At 41.0% G+C, this 22,727-nt stretch overlaps 1 protein-coding gene across 3 annotated transcripts in view; it reads right to left on the reverse strand.

Moving 5' to 3' along the window:
* Positions 1–7,856: 7,856 nt before the first annotated feature.
* Positions 7,857–22,727, reverse strand: part of LOC124124456 (sushi, von Willebrand factor type A, EGF and pentraxin domain-containing protein 1-like) — a 37,138-nt gene continuing 22,267 nt past the window's right edge. For all 3 annotated transcript variants that reach the window (XM_046487642.2, XM_046487649.2, XM_046487633.2), the window contains 5 exons: positions 19,707–19,892; positions 19,111–19,323; positions 17,722–17,955; positions 16,128–16,784; positions 7,857–15,749 (listed from right to left, as the gene is read on the reverse strand). In XM_046487642.2, the coding sequence (XP_046343598.1) occupies positions 15,661–15,749; positions 16,128–16,784; positions 17,722–17,955; positions 19,111–19,323; positions 19,707–19,892 (1,379 nt within the window). In that variant the 3' untranslated portion in view covers positions 7,857–15,660. The remainder of the gene's footprint in view (positions 15,750–16,127; positions 16,785–17,721; positions 17,956–19,110; positions 19,324–19,706; positions 19,893–22,727) is intronic.

Below are 22,727 nucleotides of genomic sequence, written 5' to 3' on the forward strand. Positions count from 1 at the left end.
AGCGACTCCTACGGAGGGTTTGAAAACTATATAAGGAGCTCAAAGGGAGCATTCATTGCGTTTAAGCTGGGCCCCGTCTCTAATATTACAATTTCTGTGTGATGCATTTATTTTACTTCATAGCATGTGATGTTTTCACAATAAGTTAGTTGCGCCTCCCAATCAGAGTCGGCGAGTTATAACCTGCACCCCCTGTATATATGGTGTCCTTGGTTATTATGTGAATTCGAATAAAATCAATAATATTGTAAATGGATGAATACAATAAGGCATAGGCCATATGTTGGTATATCATGGTCTAAGACCTTTGGCCCTAACACTAATCCTCTTGAAATGATATCAAGAGAGAGGTATCGAAACGGAACAATATCTTATTTCACTGACATTTCATCAATATCATCGTCGTTACTATCACCATCATCATCATCATCATCCATAATCGTTGAATTATTATTTCAGCATGTTCTCAACTATCACTTATTTGACATCAACAAATTAAATCATCAGCTCTTTTAAGTAAATGACCTGATTCTGTTTGCTAAAGTGTTTTTAGTTTCGATTAATGACCTGATTCTGATTGCTATAGTATCTTAGTATTGGTTAATGACCCGATTCTGATTTTTTAGACCCGATACCGATTGCTAAAGTTTCGCAGTATTGATTGATGACCTGATTGCGATTGCTATAGTTTTTTTTAGTTTTGATTGATGACCTGATTCTTATTGCTATAGATTTTTTAGTTTCGAATAATGACCTGATTCAGATTTCTATAGTTTCTCTATATTGGTTAATGACCTGATTCTGATTTCTACAGTTTTTTTGTATTGGTTAATGACCTGATTCTGATTTCTATAGTGTCTTAGTATTGGTTAATGACCTGATTCTGATTTCTACAGTTTCTTAGTATTGGTTAATGACCTGATTCTGATTTCTATAGTTTCTTAGTATCGGTTAATGACCTGATTCTGATTTCTACAGTTTCTTAGTATTGGTTAATGACCTGATTCTGATTTCTACAGTTTCTTAGTATTGGTTAATGACCTGATGCTGATTTCTACAGTTTCTTAGTATCGGTTAATGACCTAATTCTGATTTCTATAGTTTCTTAGTATTGGTTAATGACCTGATTCTGATTTCTAGTTTCTTTGTATTGGTTAATAAACTGATTATGACTGCTGTAGTTATACACTATTGGTTAATGACGTACATATTGTTGGCCCTAATCTTGTAGCGAGGCTAAGCACATACGTCCCCTGATTCCATGTTCTGCAGCTGCTAATTGTACATCAGACAAGAGTGGATTATGATGTAGATTAGCCCTTTGTTGAATCAAACATAAAAAGTCCTTTGTTGTTAATCTTTACATAACAAATTCCATAGAATACGTTTCAAAAATCAAGTAACAATTGTGAGCTAGATGAATTAATCTTCTCGTCTTTGTTAAATTAATGATAAAATCTGAATTAGCTGACTAATTCTTGGTTCGAGTCTATTGGGTATATAATACTAACATGTAGACATTTTTTTTAAAATGATACTGCTTAAAACGCTGTTTCAGGCGACGTCTATCTTTTCGTGTGCTTCCCCAAGTGTGTAAACGGCAATCTCATTAAAATCAGACCTTAGTTCTCGCTACAGCTAAACAAAGATCTGAGGACACCCCATTACGACCAATGGAATGACTGACAAGACGTCGACATTAGCCAATCAGAAGGCAGCTTTCTCGTGCTTTACAGCACTAATTTCAAATTGGCGACTACGCATGCATGGCTGGCCCAGGCTCCAGTCTTATACAGGTCGGGTTCCGGGTTAGATTTGCTCCCTAGCAACATGTTTGCCTGGCGTAAGGGTCAACCTAATGGATCCGGTGGTCAGGCTAAGTGGCATGGTTGTGGCCGCTTCTTGCTCTCGTCATATTCCTCCCTCTTGTCTTTTGCACCCTTCCTTTCTTCGTCGTTACACGCAAAAATCACTTTCTTTCTTTTTCTAAACAAAACACAATTTTAGAACTAGTTAGTATCTGTGTTTGAAAATATACACTCATTTTTTTTCACAGTGAAAGTAGGAAGCTCACAATAGTGTTAAAATGATATGCCGTTATGAAGCCTTCGTTTTACGAGCGAAATAGGCCTGAGTTATCCCCCTTAGATTATGACGTAATTGGTGCCAATTCAACTGGGTCCCTGTCTATTCTCAACGCAAAAGATATCAAGGACCAGTTTGCGGTAAAACAACATGGGTCTACGACACACTCTGGTGACTCAGCATAACACAATTCTGGCTGGCATCTGAGACGCTAGAATCACAAAACTGTACCTACACCACGTGAAGCGGCTCTAACAAAGCATGATGACGTCATAATGTTTATCAATTGGCACCAATGACGTCATATTGCAAGGGGCATAAGCCATGGTGTTTTTGTTATGGAAATAGAACACTTGGTAAATGTGAAAAATATAAATCGTTTTAATGCAAAAAATATGTTAATTAAATTTGATGTTTTTATATTTTTGTCTATGACACTTCTATGTTAACACTTTTAATGTGGAAAAAGTACAAGAAAAATTGGTTCATTTCCGTGTGAACTTGCCCTTTAAAGCCCCATCTGCGGTAGTCATGGTAGTAACTACCGCACTCTAGTGGGCGGAGCTTATACAAGTGATTTGACAGGTCAATATGACGTCATGATAACACATACATTTCATTGGTTAATGCGTAAACGGGTGACGTCATGTAAACACCCACCCACGTGGGTCATTTGACAACAAGGACGTAAGTTTTAATGGTACTATAAATATCTACCAAACGATTCCAAGACTTTTCAACAAACGCGTACGTCTTTGGTTTCAAAACCTACCTGCCATGTCGTCTTCACATCTTCATAGATGATACCGTGGAATGTCCACGATTTATCCAACACACAAATTATAGTTCTAGATCTCTGGACTAGAACGAAATACGTTTGTCGTGATGCACATGAGCAGTGTAAATGAAGAAACATAATATGTGTTGGGGCACCAATCGCTCTCCTGTGGTGTACGGTATATCTGCAGTTTATAAATAGCATTTCTCACAATATATACAGTAATCGGTGATTTCAACAATGTTTTTCTTCGTTGTGTTCGTCTTGCCTCATCTGGAATCTGGATGACAACGATCGTGTTACAAAAAACCCTGGTAATGGTCAAAAATATTTTCAAGTGATCAAAGTAGTTTCTTGTCGTTTTTTCATTTCCCAGTAGCAATGTATTTTGGCAAAGTCTCACTTGTCCGATGAAGCTCCTCATGCCGAAGTAACTCGATCCGTGAAACTTGGCGGGTCCCAGTGACCCAGATCCCTGTTGATTGGCATGCCAAGTGTCATTTGCATAAGGCCATCCATATTTTTTGTATGTGTTTCTTCCCTCAAGCCTCAACTAATCAGAGACCGGGCGGACGAAATAAAATATATGACTTATCAAAACATGTCTTTCAATAATTGTGTAAGTTATTTGATGACATTTTAAAAAAAGGTTCAACACTTGGTACTTGAATCTAGTCTATGAATTAATTTATGATGTAGATCGATTCGCTTTGGAAACGAATTTTCAATAAACAACGGAACAAAGATAAAGTTGACCTGGTTCTTTTATGACGGTGCAATTGTAGATCTAGTAGTATTTCTTTTATTAGATCGGTGCGCAATTTTCCACAGCGGCAGGAAAATTGAGACACGAAGACATTCACGTCGTCATGGAGATAAAAATATTCAAATACGGACAGCCTCACAGACTTCGCAACGATGTTCAGATAAATATTTGTTCACATTAATTCTGTCATGTGCGTGAAAATGGGTTTCAACATTAATTTCATCAAGCTTACATTCAGGTCGCTGGCTACTTCGGCATTAACACATGTTTTGTCTCGAAGCTCAAAGCAACAATGTTTCTCTCAGATACATTTTTCTCTCCATCCATGATGAACATCTGTCGTAATGTCAATGCCTCAACATTCCTGGGCAGCTGATTTCAACAATGTAATACACACGGCCTCCTTCCAAATACCCACCACGTGATCAGGGTTACGACCTTGGGATAAATTAATAAATTATTTTGCATTTTTAGAAAAGATTTGTTTTCGTGAATATTATTTTTTTTAAATATCCTGTACATGGTACTTTTGGATTGCACTGGGCATTTCTTTTATTACTTTCTAAAACTTTTTATTGTCGCCTTTCTGACCACGCGATCTCCTAGCAACTACGCCCCATGAGCGCATCGAGTTGCTGCTTACAACTGTCAAGAACTTTGCAATTTCGCTTGTTTTCAATATGAGCAACAAAACATTTTCATGTGAAGCCTAATTTGACGAAGAATTGTTCGAGATAATCAGAGTGAATCAGTGTCACAGGTAGATTTCATTGTGGAAGCCGAATATGTATGTTCACATTTCTTTTGTCAACCATGCGTGACACGGCACAGGCAATCGCAGTTAGGGAATGGTGCGGCCACCATGTTGCAGAAATTCGTCGATTCGAACACATTGCTTCTGGACTGAGCTAAATAAACGAAGTGTTTGGAGAGATCGTAGATACTTGGACTTGAAGAAACGGAAATAAACGTTGCAGCAGATGAAGGATTGGTGTGGACAAAACCGGAAAGGGATCTCAGATTATATTTTAAAACTTGTGCGCGAAGTGTATCCAAATACCCCGAACAAAAAATACATGGGACAAGTGTGGATCTAATGATCAAACTCAGTTTTGTGTGTGAAAATTCTGTGAAGAAAAGGAAATTCATAATTAAAGTTGTCTTGGAAAAGTGTATTGGATTTTTCGTTTATCGTAAGTACAATATTATCTGGATACGCCTTCAGTAGGTCAAAACATCAAGTATATTTCGTTACTTATTTACCAGTTGCTTATGTGCATTGTTATGTTGATACACGTGACATATTCATCTATTGTAGTCAAGCTGAGAAATATTGGCGCAACTTCTGGTGCTTCAAATTAGGCCCCTTCCTAAACACTAGTTGAAAAATCTGTGTAATAATTTAGGTTTTATAAATATAAACTGATTATTGTGTGGCACAAATCTAACTGTTGAATGCAAATGACCAAAACTAAACAAATATCTGTAATTTTCGGATTGAAATCAAAGAATCGCGTCGTCAATTTCGTATTTAGATATCGTTACTGTTACATTAACCGAAACTGATGTTCTGCTGCTGTTCTGCCGAAAAAATATGCAACACAATTCACTTTGACCACAAATGCATTGAATGTGTCACATGTACACATGACCATGTGCTTTGCTATTTATAGCGCAACCGTAAACAAGCTCCGCCCACTGTGATTGATGCAGACGCCAAACACGATCGATAAGATTTTTTTATGATAAAACTACAGAAAATCTATTGACTTATATCTTGATATGGAGCCATTTGTTGTATCCATGGTTTGTCATTCAAGTTGATACGAAGTTTGACGGTCAATGGTGATCTGGTTCCCTTATGGTTTTCAAAAAAAGTCTCCCGACACTCGGTTGTGTTTACATTGTCAGTCATTGTTCGAAACTGAAACACCGCCACCTTGCGGGCTATTTATAGTCAGGGTGGGGCTTTAAGTGAAATAATCTAGGACGCGACGTTAAACCCCATTTCACCTCACCTCCATGGTCGAAAGTCATACAACGGGTACAACTGCAGGAAACAGTCATTATTAATCATCAACATGTCACAGTGTTAGAGACCATTGAAATACAGTACTTACCTTCCTCTTTGAGAGAAAGCTGACAGATAACTGGTGGATCTTGTCCTGAATATTCACAGCGTAATATTACAATTTATTACCCAAAGGGTGAAATGACATGTGGTTAAATACTAAATCCACACACGCGTGAACAAGATAAGCATGATCTCCTTGTCATACATGAAAGTTCATGCTGGAACCATTCAAGAACAAATAAAAGTAGTATTCTCGAATGTTTACATCGTCTGAACAGTGAACCGCAATGAAACCAATTGGGACCATGTGACGTCATTCAGATTGTGACGGCAAACCAAATGATGTTGTTCTCGTAGGGTGCAGGCTAAAACGGCACCCCAGCAAAACGTCACCGATTTCTCTGGCGAAAACGGCACCGCATTTGGCGAAAACGGCTACTATGGGTCGGGCGAAAACGGCACCTCCATTTTTGAAACGATAACAACGATTTTTGTAGTAATATATAGGGTTTATTTACATGGTATTTTATTAGTGATGTATTTACATTTCCTCTTTTCAGAGATAAGTAAATATAGGGTTTATTTACATGGTATTTGATTAGTGATTTACATTGTATTTCCTCTTTTTAGAGATAAGTAAATATGTTCATATATATATATATATATATATATATATATATATATATATATATATATATATACACATGTCCATCGTCATCATCATCATCATCCTCTTCACAAAATTGGTCCATGAACAACAGAACATCCTTGTATCTTCGCCATACGCCGAAGATCTCCTCTTGACGAGATGTGGAAGATTCGCGCACATACGCCCTGAGTCGTCCCTCCTGAATCAGTCTTGACTGTAGAGGCAACAGACTCGCCTCTCGGAACAGCTCCGAGATCAATCTGTAGATCCCCAGGACTGCTCACCCACCTTGTTGTTGATACGTTAATATACTTTATTTTTATTGTGTATATTTGTATTTGAACTATTTGTATTATTATTACCTTCCACAAAGTTGTTTGTCCTGACAGCTGTGTTGAACACAGACCAGGATCGGGGAGAGAAGGTGGGATGAGCGATCCACTGGGCTTGAAAGTAGTTTATGAGGTCACGCAGTTTGCCAGTGGCCGGGACACGCTCTGTTATCTTCAAAAACATCCGCATTTTGTCAGCGGCCGGTAGAAAGGGGAGTGCCATGATTTTCCTGACAAACTTGTGTATGGCATCATCCTCCATGTAGGCTACCTAGAATTTTTTTCTACCCTGATTTTTTCTGACATTCTTCTTGCATGCAACACATCGAAAGGCCACTGTGAATAATTGTGATCTGACAGCACCATGTTTGGCCGTTTCAGCTTAAATTGAGTAAAGGTACTTAAAACTTCAAAGCGTATAGTGTTTTCACAATAAGTTAACTGCAGCACCCGTTCTCGTATCTGTGCTCGCGTTATGTAATATTGTAATAGTGTGTAGGCAGGATGACAATGATTGATTATTTTCACTTCCTCTACATAAAAGAAATCAAGCTTACACATACATTTAATTTCAAAACTCGAGACCTGTTAATTGCTACAGTAATAACCAGCTTTCATGTTCGTCTTTGCAGGCCACACCAAATCTAAAGGTAGATCAATCAAACAAATGATCATTGGTGTTATATTTGCTTAAACCATTTTCAAAGTCTATGGACCTGTTTTTATGGGTTTCTAGATAGATATCCAGTTGGTCCAAAATTTGCATCCAGCTAAAAACAAGGACTTTTTTATATGCCATCCTGATATATCATGATATATATCCCGCTCCAGAAAAATGTGAACGAAAGTTTGTTTTATAAGAATATCCTTGATGTATTTTCTGGTTGGGTTATTCGAAATTATGCTTGAAGCTGCATTTTGTTTCATTTACCTTACAGAACATTTCCTTCGCCACAACATATTTGCCCCTTGGAAAGTGAATATTTTGTTTAGAAAGATGGGAAACACCACCATCAGAACTCCTCCCCATTGACCCATTTATTTTGTAGATATTGTCCCAAACTATTATCATCAAATGCAATATCTGTGAAAGACTGACTTTAGTGTTCTTAAATGCATGGTCATGAATGTGGTGCACTTTTGAAAACTTATTACAGAAAACAAAAACTATGTAAAAATGACATAATTTATTTTACATATATAAATGAGGAAGTCAACACTATAACGTCCACTACAATGCTCAACAACCATTAGAATGTATTGCTGGGGGTTGGCTAGAATGATAAAAATGCACGTCAATAAAGCTTGACAACATTTGCATAACAAAGGGTAGAAATGTGATAGGCACCCTCAGAGGCTACATGTACATCTGTGCAGGTAGACGGGACTGCAATACAACAGGTGAAGTACACACAGGCACAGGAAATAGACATAAATATTACCCATGGAATACGTGGCCGTGAAGTGTGGAGTAAAGCCTGTATGATCGGAAGTAGCATTTCACCATGTCCATATACCAGACAAAGCAACATGTATACAAACATTTTCTAGGTCTATCACAGGGGGCCTTTGTTTCATCCAGTAACAAATTTCAGAATTTATGACACATCTGGAATTCTACTAACAGGAATATCTATTCATTTGCTTATTTTACCCGTACAGTAGAAATTTGTACATGCATCAAATTAGATCAGTTTATATTTGGTTATTCAATAATACCTAAAATAATGTTGTTTGCATATTGTGAAATGGTATATTCTGAGACACTGTTGTATGGTTGTACCAAGCTACATTAAAACGTATTGGCTACATGCGATTCTGATTACTTATACAGCAAGCTACTGTTCTACAATATACAACAGTTGCCATGTGGAAGACGTGTGTCTTGAGCAGATCTAGATTTGTCAAGTAAAATACCTTTCGTTCACAAGAATGATTAATCAGCTGACTTCTCACTTTCCTGGAGAGACATGGAATGAGATAAAACTATCTTCCTTGTTTTAAAATCTGATGTTTCCAGAAACACAAAATTCCTTCCTAAGCAATCTTGTATACTAAATACTGAAGTATAAAATTTTAAACCACCTTACAAAACCATCCCTCATGTAAACTTAAGTCGTCACAAAATATCACATTTATAAAGACTGACAAGTAGAAATGAAAGGCAATATATCTAAATAAACACTAATACATGTAAAGGTGAACAAAGAGTGCTGATCAGATCTGGAGGATGTGAGGAACAAGGAGACCCACCTCCCGTAGACCATACACTGACAACACTCTGCAGCACGGTCACACTCAGTGGAGAACACAAGAGCACAGGAGGTTGGTGGGATAGCGTAAAAACTCATTCCTAATTTGATTTCAAAGATGGGACAACCTCTATTCCTGTATTGGTATGACTTGAGATGAAAAGTGAGGAAAGAGGGGAACTGTTGAGTTGTGTAACTTTCAGTTTCTTACATACTATGCATACAGAGCATCCAGTTTTATATATACATAAAAAACAGGAACAAAGTATTAAAATCTATTTCGATGTTAACCTTGGAAAGTATCACTTAGTACTCCAACTGGCCTGTCAGAATCCCGACGCGGACATCAACACTTCGTACCATTATCTATCACAAACAGCTTACACAGTATTAACAGCATTTCAGGAACTAGTCTGTACACTGGAAAACATTGCACTTCCTTCATTTGTGTCATTGCTAGCCTGGTACTACATGTACTATGAGTAAGCCATGTGATGACTGTATACAACATGGTACCACTGCCACACAGTGTTCAATAAATAGCCTGTACTGGACACATCTTCAGAAGGGAGGGGCCATCACAGTCTGCGGCACCTGGGGAACAGCAGACCCTCGTAACACTTACTGAGGGATTGTGGCCTTACAGAGACCTCCCCTGGGATAAGACTGCACATCAACATTCCATGTCATCAAAGACAATAAATACTTGTCTGACAAACATGTAGAGGGTAAGTAATAAAAAGCACACAAGACATAAACATCATGACAAGAAACATCTTCTGTAAAATAAGTAATATCTATATTATTTATAACAAATTTGGTACACATAATCAACCAGGCAGCAATGATGAAACACTGAACATTGAACATTACTGATTATACGGAGAGCATCCTTAGAGTGGTCCCTCGTTTTACCTTGGAGAACTCAATATGACAGATTACACACCAACGCACATGGATCATAAATCATGCCTATATTTGATTCAGATAAATAAGTGACTAATTTTACCCAGCATCTTAAGGTAAGTGAAAAGACTGATATTTCACACATCATAACTACTCCACATTTAAATTTCCAGGCTCCAGAATCTCAAGTAAAGTCATATGTACTACATACTTCATACATACTGCTACATACTTCATAATAATTATCTAGCCAGAGTTGCTGTACCTTCATATGTACAAATAAACAAATATAAAATTGTTTGCTGTTTATATTTGAAAATGATGAAAATCATTTTGTTTTTTATGAGTGAAAATATGAGTTCCCAGGTGTTAGAGTGTTCTACAGACACATGTTAAGAATGTCTGCTGGTTTGTAGTTAAAGTATTTAACCTTTCTTAGAAAAATATCTCTCTGTACTATCCACTCTAAATGTCCAAAGGAACAAAGAAGGAAGTTTGTGTGATTTGTGTTGCGTTAGGTGCACTTCCTAACTGCAACACCAAATTCACACTTTACCTTAGGGGCATACAGGCAAATCATTAAGGTTAACATTTTCACATTGAAGGATAAAAACATTTGATAATAATTTAACCGCTTTTAAATATATTTTTAAGAAATCATATCCATAGGTTAGTGTGATGTTTTTGCATACCAATGAGAACATGCAGTGACATTCCATTGATGACGAGATGAAAAAGCACTTGAATACTGCTGATTGTGATAGGTTAAAGAACATTACAGCATTAATCCCTTCTTCTTCCATATGCACTATACGACATACTGCAAATTGCTTAATTGCTTCCCTTCTTGCTTGATACATAATGCTGCATTTTTGACAATTAGGTCTTTAGTCAATGATTCCCGGCTTCACATTGGCAGATACACTGATTTGATGACGTTAGAGCACAACAGTTCAACATGCGGAGAGACTACCAGAAAACATCATAAATACAGCCAGTGTGTATACCAAGGCAATTGTGTGTTGTAGCTGAACTGAAGATACGAGACCAAGGTCTGTGAGGAGAAGAAACGAAGATACGAGACCAAGGTCTGTGAGAAGCTGAACCGAAGATACGAGACCAAGGTCTGTGAGTAGCTGAACTGAAGATACGAGACCAAGGTCTGTGAGTAGCTGAACTGAAGATACGAGACCAAGGTCTGTGAGTAGCTGAACCGAAGATACGAGATCAAGGTCTGTGAGTAGCTGAACTGAAGATACGAGACAAAGGTCTGTGAGTAGCTGAACCGAAGATACGAGACCAAGGTCTGTGAGTAGCTGAACCGAAGATACGAGACCAAGGTCTGTGAGTAGCTGAACCGAAGATACGAGACCAAGGTCTGTGAGTAGCTGAACCGAAGATACGAGACAAAGGTCTGTGAGTAGCTGAACCGAAGATACGAGACCAAGGTCTGTGAGTAGCTGAACCGAAGATACGAGACCAAGGTCTGTGAGTAGCTGAACCGAAGATACGAGACCAAGGTCTGTGAGTAGCTGAACTGAAGATACGAGACCAAGGTCTGTGAGTAGCTGAACTGAAGATACGAGACCAAGGTCTGTGAGTAGCTGAACTGAAGATACGAGACCAAGGTCTGTGAGTAGCTGAACTGAAGATACGAGGCCAAGGTCTATGACTAGCTGAACTGAAGATACGAGACCAAGGTCTGTGAGTAGCTGAACCGAAGATACGAGACCAAGCTCTGTGTGTAGCTGAACTAAAGATACGAGACCAAGGTCTGTGTGTAGCTGAACCGAAGATACGAGACCAAGGTCTGTGCTTAGATGAACTGAAGATAAGAGACCAAGGTCTGTGAGTAGCTGAACTGAAGATACAAGACCAAGGTCTGTGTGTAGCTGAACTGAAGATACGAGACCAAGGTCTGTGAGTAGCTGAACTGAAGATACGAGACCAAGGTCTGTGTGTAGCTGAACTGAAGATATGAGACCAAGGTCTGTGAGTGGCTGAACTGAAGATACGAGACCAAGGTCTGTGAGTAGCTGAACCGAAGATACGAGACCAAGGTCTGTGTGTAGCTGAACTGAAGATACGAGACCAAGGTCTGTGAGTGGCTGAACTGAAGATACGAGACCAAGGTCTGTGAGTAGCTGAACCGAAGATACGAGACCAAGGTCTGTGAGTAGCTGAACCGAAGATACGAGACCAAGGTCTGTGTGTAGCTGAACCGAAGATACGAGACCAAGGTCTGTGTGTAGCTGAACCGAAGATACGAGACCAAGGTCTGTGAGTGGCTGAACTGAAGATACGAGACCAAGGTCTGTGTGTAGCTGAACCGAAGATACGAGACCAAGGTCTGTGTGTAGCTGAACCGAAGATACGAGACCAAGGTCTGTGAGTAGCTGAACTGAAGATATGAGACCATGGTCTGTGATTTGCTGAACTGAAGTTACAAGAACAAGGTCTGTGAGTAGCTGAACTGAAGATACGAGACCAAGGTCAGTGTGTAGCAGAACTGAAGATATGAGACCATGGTCTGTGTGTAGCAGAACTGTAGATCCTAGAACATGGTCTGTGTGTAGCAGAACTGTAGATCTAGGACCATGGTCTGTGTGTAGTGGAACTGTAGATCCCAGACCATGGTCTCTGTGTAACAGAACTGTAGATCAAAGGCAATGGTCTGTGTGTAGCAGAACTGTAGATCCGAGACCATGGTCTGTGTGTAGCAGAACTGTAGATTTGAGACCATGGTCTGTGTGTAGTGGAACTGTAGATCCCAGACCATGGTCTGTGTGTAGCAGAACTGTAGATCCAAGACCATGGTCTGTAAGTAGCAGAACTGTACTTCTGAGACTATGGTCTGTGTGTAGTGGAACTGTAGATCCGAGACCACGGTCTGTGTAGTGGAACCGTAGATCCGAGACCATGATCTGTGTGTAGTGGAACTGAAGATACGAGACCATGGTCTGTGTGTAGTGGAACTGAAGATACGAGACCATGGTCTGTGTGTAGCAGAACTGTAGATCCGAGACCATGGTCTGTGTAGTGGAACTGTAGATCCGAGACCATGGTCTGTGTGTTGTGGAACTGAAGATACAAGACCATGGTCTGTGTTGTAGCGAAACTGTAGATCCAAGACCAAGGTCTGTGTAGTGGAACTGTAGATCCGAGACCATGGTCTGTGTGGCGGAACTGTAGATCCGAGACCATGGTCGGTGTACCGGAGCTGTAGACCTCAGACGAGGTTGGTGTGTAGTGTAACTGCAGATACAAGACCATGATCTGTGTGTAGTGGAACTGAAGATACGAGACCATGGTCTGTGTGTAGTGGAACTGAAGATACGAGACCATGGTCTGTGTGTAGAAGAACTGTAGATCCGAGACCATGGTCTGTGTAGTGGAACTGTAGATCCGAGACCATGGTCTGTGTGTTGTGGAACTGAAGATACAAGACCATGGTCTGTGTTGTAGCGAAACTGTAGATCCAAGACCATGGTCTGTGTGGCGGAACTGAAGATCCGAGACCATGGTCTGTGTGTAGTGGAACTGAAGATCCGAGACCATGGTCTGTGTGTAGTGGAACTGGAGATCCGAGACCACGGTCTGTGTGTAGCTGCAACATCTAATATGATTGTGAGCACTATAAAACTAATATAACTCCTACTCCCAGCCAATCTCAGACACTGGCACTGAGACTGACCTTGGGAAGGAAGTCAGCATCTCCACAATATAACAAACACTGGCCGAAGAGCATAAGAATTGACACAAACAAGAACAGGAATGTAACAAAATTGTGCTTCAGAAGGCTTTTGATTTTTCTGCAGTAAACATGACAATGAGGTCCAGTTGTCCATATAATATGGTAATGAGTAATAGGGAGATATCTTCACCAACCATCACTTCTTCAATGCCCAAATTATCACCACACACCATGTAGTCTAAATATACTGAATAATCAATTTTGCAGATCAGACTCCTTGCAAGATGTCTCATGTTTCAGTGAATAACACCAAAAATCATTATAAATGTAAAATGATAAATAACATGGCCAATGTGTTTGAAGCCTTATTTACCGGTACATTTAATATCCTACAAACCCATCTGCAATATACTGTGAGAAATTCTTCTGGGGCCTAAATTTACTACAGATCTGAGAATGATTATGCAAATGCTTTGTTCCCTTGTTGGGTACACCATTACAAATCAAGTGTCAGCTGGTGGTCACCTGCAGGGTTTACCTGTCTACCTCCATTGCTGCCCAAAGGGAAGTGGGCACCTGCCCTCGGATATTACTGCTACACAATATCTCTCTGTGAGAACTTCTGACAGACCCTCCATAGACGAGCATCAGATGAATATTCCAATCAGCCAATCAAAGTTTTTTAAATTCTCAGTATGAGCCTGTGAAAAATTCAGAGCAGTATTTCTGATTTCTGTATCTCGGTACACAAAATAGAATAAACGGGCACTTGCAAAATAAAAGAGGCTGTGTTATTATATCTTTGTGGATATTTTATACATCCTGTTGTTCCTGAGCCTGTCTACACCCAAAAGGGTGTACTATATCAAAAGCATAAGGTTTCTTTTGTTAAAATTGAGGTGTAAAGAAAGGAATCCCCATTGTTACAAAAAACTTATACCTGATTGACCTTACGCATTCTTTACTTCGACCAAGTGGTCAAATTTCATTCTGGGTCCACCTGAGGCAACCTCCTAGGGTTGTCAGATTCTCAAGTAGAGAGGTACTTAAGTACACAGGACAAGATTGTGGTTTACTGTGACTGTATTCCCTTGACAGAATGAAGCATCTGAAGGATATGATTCACCACAGTCTACATGGTCTAGTCCTATCTATATAGAGGTTGGACAAGTTGTACATGATCATGAACAAAACAAACAAACACTGACACAGGTGTTTTTGTTGAGAATTACAATAAGTGGAAGCGGCATGAAGCCACTGAAGTCATGTGGTTCCGACATATCATCATGGATTTTTTTACAATGGTTTCCTTTCCTCCAATAGAAATATTGAGATTAAACCTTTACATGTTTCCACTACCTGACATGACATGGCCGAGAGAGAAATGATGATCATTTGAACTATGACTTATATAGATACCTGACGTATGCTGAATGTATACAACCTTCTTGTTCTTGAGGAGATCACTTACCCTCTATCAAATAGAACATTATCTACTGGAACATTATGCATATATTGTTAAAATGACCTTTTCTGTACTTCAAAATGTTGATGACATTAATTTCAGACCATCCACTACGTATGAGTACTGCCGAGTTGAAAGTTGTAAAGTCAGTCCTATGTATAACCTCCCAGGCAGTATAGTAGTGTGACACATGCTTGTGTTGGGAACATACCCTTCCTTTCACTCACCTTCACCTTACTGTCACAACTATCATCATGCAATTGGAGAAGAACAAGCTCCCTGCTCCCAGGGTAAGTCCCCAGTCCTGAGTCTATATCGAGTGTAGCACATAATAACACAAGAAGCTGATGGTCTAGTGCATACTGTATGTCAAATGCAACAGACATCTTGGTGAAGTCTAATTACACATTCAAACCATGTTTGCTTCTTCACTGTGGTAAACAAATGGTAAACAAAGTAGTTCTGTTATCACCCGTTTCACTGTAACTTACAATACACAAAACTGTATATGCTGATTTCGCACTTGGCTGTATCAAGTGTCTGACACAGTCTTGAACATTTCACACATAACAGCCTGTCTGCTGTCACACACACTCAACCAGCTGTCACTCAGTGGGAGGCTATGTACATCTCAGACACACCACAGGTTGCCATGGCAACTACTCCTCCTTCTGTTCCTGATTGGTGAGTAGGATCTCGCTGGATGTGTCACTGTTGTTTTCTCCAGCATTCTCCAGCAGTGGTACATCTGGAACACAGTAGAAATAATACAGAGATAATATACTAAAGCACTCACATTGGCCAATTCATGCCATTTGTTCCATTTGTTTGCAAAACAATGTGATGACAGGAAACTTGCGAATTAATGAAAATGACACTGTGGAAGATGGGATATACAATGAATACGATAAAGGGTCTAAACCTAAACAAACTTGTCCCTGAAGACAATGTTACAGTGTCGTGTCATTGAAAATCAGACTCAAAATAGACCTATGTTGGAGAATAGGTCAAGGATATTTATCTTTATACAATGGAGACTTACTGACTCATGTAGGAGACTGTAGTACATACAATCTTCTGTATCTACATTGTTAACAAATCTGCTATGCTGCTTGCGGTAACTTACCCTCATTTGCCAGGTTATCATCTGATGCGGTGAAACTGCCCGCAGTCGCCTCTTGGGAAGCTATAGATCTCATGGAGGTACCACTGTCATACGTTTCCACAGTAACAGAAGTTGAGGCATCACTCATGCTCACGTTGACTGTATCTAGTGAACCAAATATCTCAGATGTTCCATCTCTGTTGATGGTGCTTGTTGTCACTGTTGAATGCCTGTTTGTGTTGTCCCCGGCAACGGCAGTGTTGGTGCGCAGTGTTGGTGGAATGCTGGGAAGTGGTCTGAATTCAGTGGTAGGGTTCACTTGTGGCAGCTGTGAGGGCTGGTGATTTACACTTGGCCTGCAGTGCCCCGACGTGGCCTCGTCGTAAGTTGGGAGATGGACTCGCGTTGCGTCAGCATATGCCATAAGCGCCAGCCTGTCATGCTCATCTATGGAGTCGCTGTGAACACGTGAGTAAGGGAGGGGGGTGGTGCCAGGATGGAACAGGTGTGGGCGTGGCTTGCGGCGTCGAAACACAACAATGACCATGATAAGAAGCAGTACTCCCAAGACACTGCAAGCAGTGGCTATGACAATGACCAGTGTGCTGACGTGACTCCGCATGTCTGTGATGTCGCCTGTTGAATAAGTGTCCACCGGCCCCACATCTCCAGGGTCAACTGAGTCAAAGACAGTTTCACAATCACAGACTGATCATATTAATTAACAATATTAAGTTACATAAAACAGAAATGGTTGTCACATGGTTCTGTCAGACCTGGAACGAAGCGAATGTTCTCCCAGTTTAAAGTAAGCTCAGTCATTGTCAGCTAAAACAACAATGCTAATCCTGCATGTAGTCGTATTGATCTTAACACTTTGTTGTCAGCTAAGCTAATTGAGAATTTACTCACCTGTTGATGAGAAACTCAGCTTAATTAAATTAACTCGGCGTCATGAGCATGTAAATAAATAACGGTAAACACAGCTTATCGTTATCAATTGTAATCGCCAAGGGAGTGGCATGGAAAAAGCATATCGAACATACACTTGCTAAGAATGTTGCTTTATATTAAGTAATTTAAATCAGTGCAAAAACCAAAGCAGAAAGTGTTTACCCGAGAAGAAGTAAGCAGGTTGTCACGGATATACTTAAATGTAGTGAAGACTATCAGCAGTAGTTCGCCATTTTGCCACAGTGAATGATACCTCAATGGTGAAACGTTCTCCAAGACTTTTTCAAGTTAAGAATGTTTTAATGTGTATCTAATGTCATTATTTCATGTACAAGAAATGTGCAGGTGAATAAAGATGAATGATCATTGCTTTTTGTATTGTCTTCAGTGGAACTTTTTGAACTCTGTATAATCCGGACAATACCGTGAACCAGACCTTTTTACCGTTCCCACCCGAGTCTGAATTGGACAGATTCCACTGTATTTACTCTTCTCCTAGTGTAGTGACTTTCATTTCAGAATCTTTCACACTGCTTATGTCCACTTATATTGATGGTTCAAAATACTGTATCTTTGAAAAAGAAGGATTATTTGCAGGCTAAAATGCAATGTTTTCTGCGCAACAATAACAACAACCTTGTAGCCTGTATATATGGTATACCTGGAACACAGTAGGGCATCTCATGGTCCCAGGTGCCAATCATCGGGTTGGAGGTGCTCTGGACACAGGTGAGGAGTGACGCACCCTCCAGGTGGTAGCCAGTTTTGCACCCACACTCGACCTCCACCCCGCGGTAGAACGGCTGGCACAGTTGAAGGTCGGTGTTCGTCTCCTGATGACACTTGCAGTGACCGTAATTAATATTCCTCATATTTTGACAGTAGAAACTTGTTTCTGTGAGAAAATGAAACAAAAACATAACAAATTGTAGATAATGACATAAGTTTTGATTAAGAGTAGGTGAGGCTAGAGGACAGAGTAAGTGTGACTGACCTCCGACAGGGAGACACTGAGAGGGGGTACTGGTGGGGGTAGGTGAGGCTAGAGGACAGAGTAAGTGTGACTGACCTCCGACAGGCAGACACTGAGAGGGGAGTATTGGTGGGGGGTGTAAAACTAGAGGGCAGAGTAAGTGTGACTGACCTCTGACAGGGAGACACTGAGAGGGGGTACTGGTGGGTGTAGGTGAGGCTAGAGGACAGAGTAAGTCTGACTGACCTCCGACAGGCAGACACTGAGAGGGGAGTATTGGTGGGGGGTGTAAAACTAGAGGGCAGAGTAAGTGTGACTGACCTCTCACAGGGAGACACTGAGAGGGGGTACTGGTGGGGGTAGGTGAGGCTCGAGGACAGAGTAAGTGTGACTGACCTCCGACAGGGAGACACTGAGAGGGGAGTATTGGTGGGGGGTGTAAGACTAGAGGGCAGAGTAAGTGTGACTGACCTCCAATAGGGAGACACTGAGAGGGGGTACTGGTGGGGGTAGGTGAGGCTAGAGGACAGAGTAAGTGTGACTGACCTCTGACAGGGAGACACTGAGAGGGGGTACTGGTGGGGGTAGGTGAGGCTAGAGGGCAGAGAAAGTGTGACTGACCTCCGACAGGGAGACACTGAGAGGGGGTACTGGTGGGGGTAGGTGAGGCTAGAGGGCAGGGTAAGTGTGACTGATCTCTGACAGGGAGACACTTAGAGGGGGGTACTGGTGGGGGGTGTAAAACAAGAGGGCAGAGTAAGTGTGACTGACCTCTGACAGGGAGACACTGAGAGGGGGGTAATAGTGGGGGGTGTAAGACTAGAGGGCAGAGTAAGTGTGACTGATCTCTGACAGGGAGACACTGAGAGGGGGGTAATAGTGGGGGGTGTAAGACTAGAGGGCGGAGTAAGTGTGACTGATCTCTGACAGGGAGACACTGAGAGGGGGGTATTGGTGGGGGGTGTAAGACTAGGAGGCAGAGTAAACATGACTGACCTTCAACAGGGGAGAACTGGTTTGGAGGGGGGAGGGGAGGAGTGGTGGGTGAGGCTAGAGGGCAGTGTAAGCATGACTGACCTCCAGCAGGGAGACACTGGGGCGGGATGCTGGACCAGGTGCTGGAGCTGAGACACTCCAACACCTGGTACCCCATCAGCTGGAAGCCATCGTGGCACTTGTAGGTCACCTTTGACCCGATGTAGTAGCTGCCAAAGATGTTCTTCGTGGTCAATGAGTTTGTGAAGTAGCCAGCATTTATATCGGGTGGGGATTGACAAGTCTGCATCTTAACTGAAACAATGACAGAAAACAGCCCAATGAGTTAATGCATCTCTAAGTTAATCTTAATGAGTTAATGCTTACAATATGACAGCTAGTTCTTTGTTGATGATCTGGGACTACAACTCTGGAACATGTCAGATGTTGGTGAACACTGGTACGACTCGTTAAACATGACCGGTTAGAGTGAATGTTGCTTAGCGCCACAGTTAGCAACACTCCAGATTCATCAGAGTGGCTTGTTAACTAATCTTGAGCATGTAAACTCTTGAGAAGAAACAAACTTGGTGGTAGATGTAAAGCTTGAAGAAAGACATCAAAAAGCATTTCTGTGGCCTCAAAATGACCAACAATATATGAAGAATATGTGCTTGTAAATGAAAGTGAATACTGACCGCAGCGAGGAATGGGTCCAACCCATGCACCCCGGTGACAGGTCAGATTGGAGGCGCTGGGGTCGACGAACTCATAGCCTGCGTTGCAGATGTAGAGGATCTGGGAACCCTCCCCGACGACAGGAGGGTAGGATCGATACCGATACACAGCATGGGGCACTGTGGGGGCCAGGGGACACCGCTTCACTGAGAACCCAGATGATGTAACCGTCACACACAATACATGACAACACAGGGAAAATGGATGATGTAACCGTTCACACACAATACATGACAACACAGGGAACATGGATGATGTAACCATTCACACACAATACATGACAGAGGAACATGGATGATGTAACCATTCACACACAATACATGACAGAGGAACATGGATGATGTAACCGTCACACACAATACATGACAGAGGAACATGGGTGATGTAACCGTCACACACAATACATGACACAGGAACATGGATGATGTAACCATTCACACACAATACATGACAGAGGAACATGGATGATGTAACCGTCACACACAATACATGACAGAGGAACATGGGTGATGTAACCGTCACACACAATACATGACACAGGAACATGGATGATGTAACCATTCACACACAATACATGACAGAGGAACATGGATGATGTAACCATTCACACACAATACATGACACAGGAACATGGATGATGTAACCGTTCACACACAATACATGACACAGGGAACCTGGACGATGTAACCGTTCACATACAATACATGACAGAGGAACATGGATGATGTAACCGTTCACACACAATACATGACAGAGGGAACATGGACGATGTAACCGTTCACATACAATACATGACAACACAGGAACATGGACGATGTAACCGTTCACATACAATACATGACACAGGGAACATGGATGATGTAACCGTTCACATACAATACATGACACAGGTAACATGGACGATGTAACCGTTCACATACAATACATGACACAGGGAACATGGATGATGTAACCGTTCACACACAATACATGACAACACAGGAACATGGACGATGTAACCGTCACACACAATACATGACAGAGGAACATGGGTGATGTAACCATTCACACACAATACATGACAGAGGAACATGGATGATGTAACCGTTCACACACAATACATGACAGAGGAACATGGATGATGTAACCGTTCACACACAATACATGACAGAGGAACATGGGTGATGTAACCATTCACACACAATACATGACACAGGGAACATGGACGATGTAACCGTCACAGACAATACATGACAGAGGAACATGGGTGATGTAACCATTCACAAACAATACATGACAGAGGAACATGGATGATGTAACCGTTCACAGACAATACATGACAGAGGAACATGGGTGATGTAACCATTCACACACAATACATGACACAGGGAACATGGACGATGTAACCGTTCACATACAATACATGACACAGGAACATGGATGATGTAACCATTCACACACAATACATGACAGAGGAACATGGGTGATGTAACCGTCACACACAATACATGACACAGGAACATGGACGATGTAACCATTCACACACAATACATGACAGAGGAACATGGGTGATGTAACCGTTCACATACAATACATGACACAGGAACATGGATGATGTAACCATTCACACACAATACATGACAGAGGAACATGGGTGATGTAACCGTCACACACAATACATGACAGAGGAACATGGATGATGTAACCGTTAACACACAATACATGACAGAGGAACATGGGTGATGTAACCATTCACACACAATACATGACACAGGGAACATGGACGATGTAACCGTTCACATACAATACATGACACAGGGAACATGGATGATGTAACCATTCACACACAATACATGACAGAGGAACATGGACGATGTAACCATTCACACACAATACATGACAGAGGAACATGGACGATGTAACCATTCACACACAATACATGACAACACAGGAACATGGACGATGTAACCGTCACACACAATACATGATACAGGAACATGGATGATGTAACCATTCACACACAATACATGATACAGGAACATGGACGATGTAACCATTCACACACAATACATGACAACACAGGAACATGGACGATGTAACCGTCACACACAATACATGACAGAGGAACATGGATGATGTAACCATTCACACACAATACATGATACAGGAACATGGATGATGTAACCATTCACACACAATACATGATACAGGAACATGGACGATGTAACCATTCAAACACAATACATGACAACACAGGAACATGGACGATGTAACCGTCACACACAATACATGATACAGGAACATGGATGATGTAACCATTCACACACAATACATGACAGAGGAACATGGATGATGTAACCATTCACACACAATACATGACACATGGAACATGGACGATGTAACCGTTCACACACAATACATGACACAGGAACATGGATGATGTAACCGTTCACACACAATACATGACAACACAGGAACATGGATGATGTAACCGTCACACACAATACATGATACAGGAACATGGATGATGTAACCGTTCACACACAATACATGACAGAGGAACATGGGTGATGTAACCGTCACACACAATACATGACAGAGGAACATGGATGATGTAACTGTTCACACACAATACATGACAACACAGGAACATGGATGATGTAACCGTTCACACACAATACATGACACATGGAACATGGACGATGTAACCGTTCACACACAATACATGACAGAGGAACATGGATGATGTAACCATTCACACACAATACATGACACATGGAACATGGACGATGTAACCGTTCACACACAATACATGACAGAGGAACATGGATGATGTAACCGTTCACACACAATACATGACACATGGAACATGGACGATGTAACCGTTCACACACAATACATGACAGAGGAACATGGATGATGTAACCATTCACACACAATACATGACACATGGAACATGGACGATGTAACCGTTCACACACAATACATGACAGAGGAACATG

Source organism: Haliotis rufescens, unplaced genomic scaffold (assembly GCF_023055435.1).
Source record: "Haliotis rufescens isolate VD_foot unplaced genomic scaffold, xgHalRufe1.0.p SCAF_3, whole genome shotgun sequence".
NCBI classification, from domain to species: Eukaryota; Metazoa; Mollusca; class Gastropoda; order Lepetellida; family Haliotidae; genus Haliotis; species Haliotis rufescens.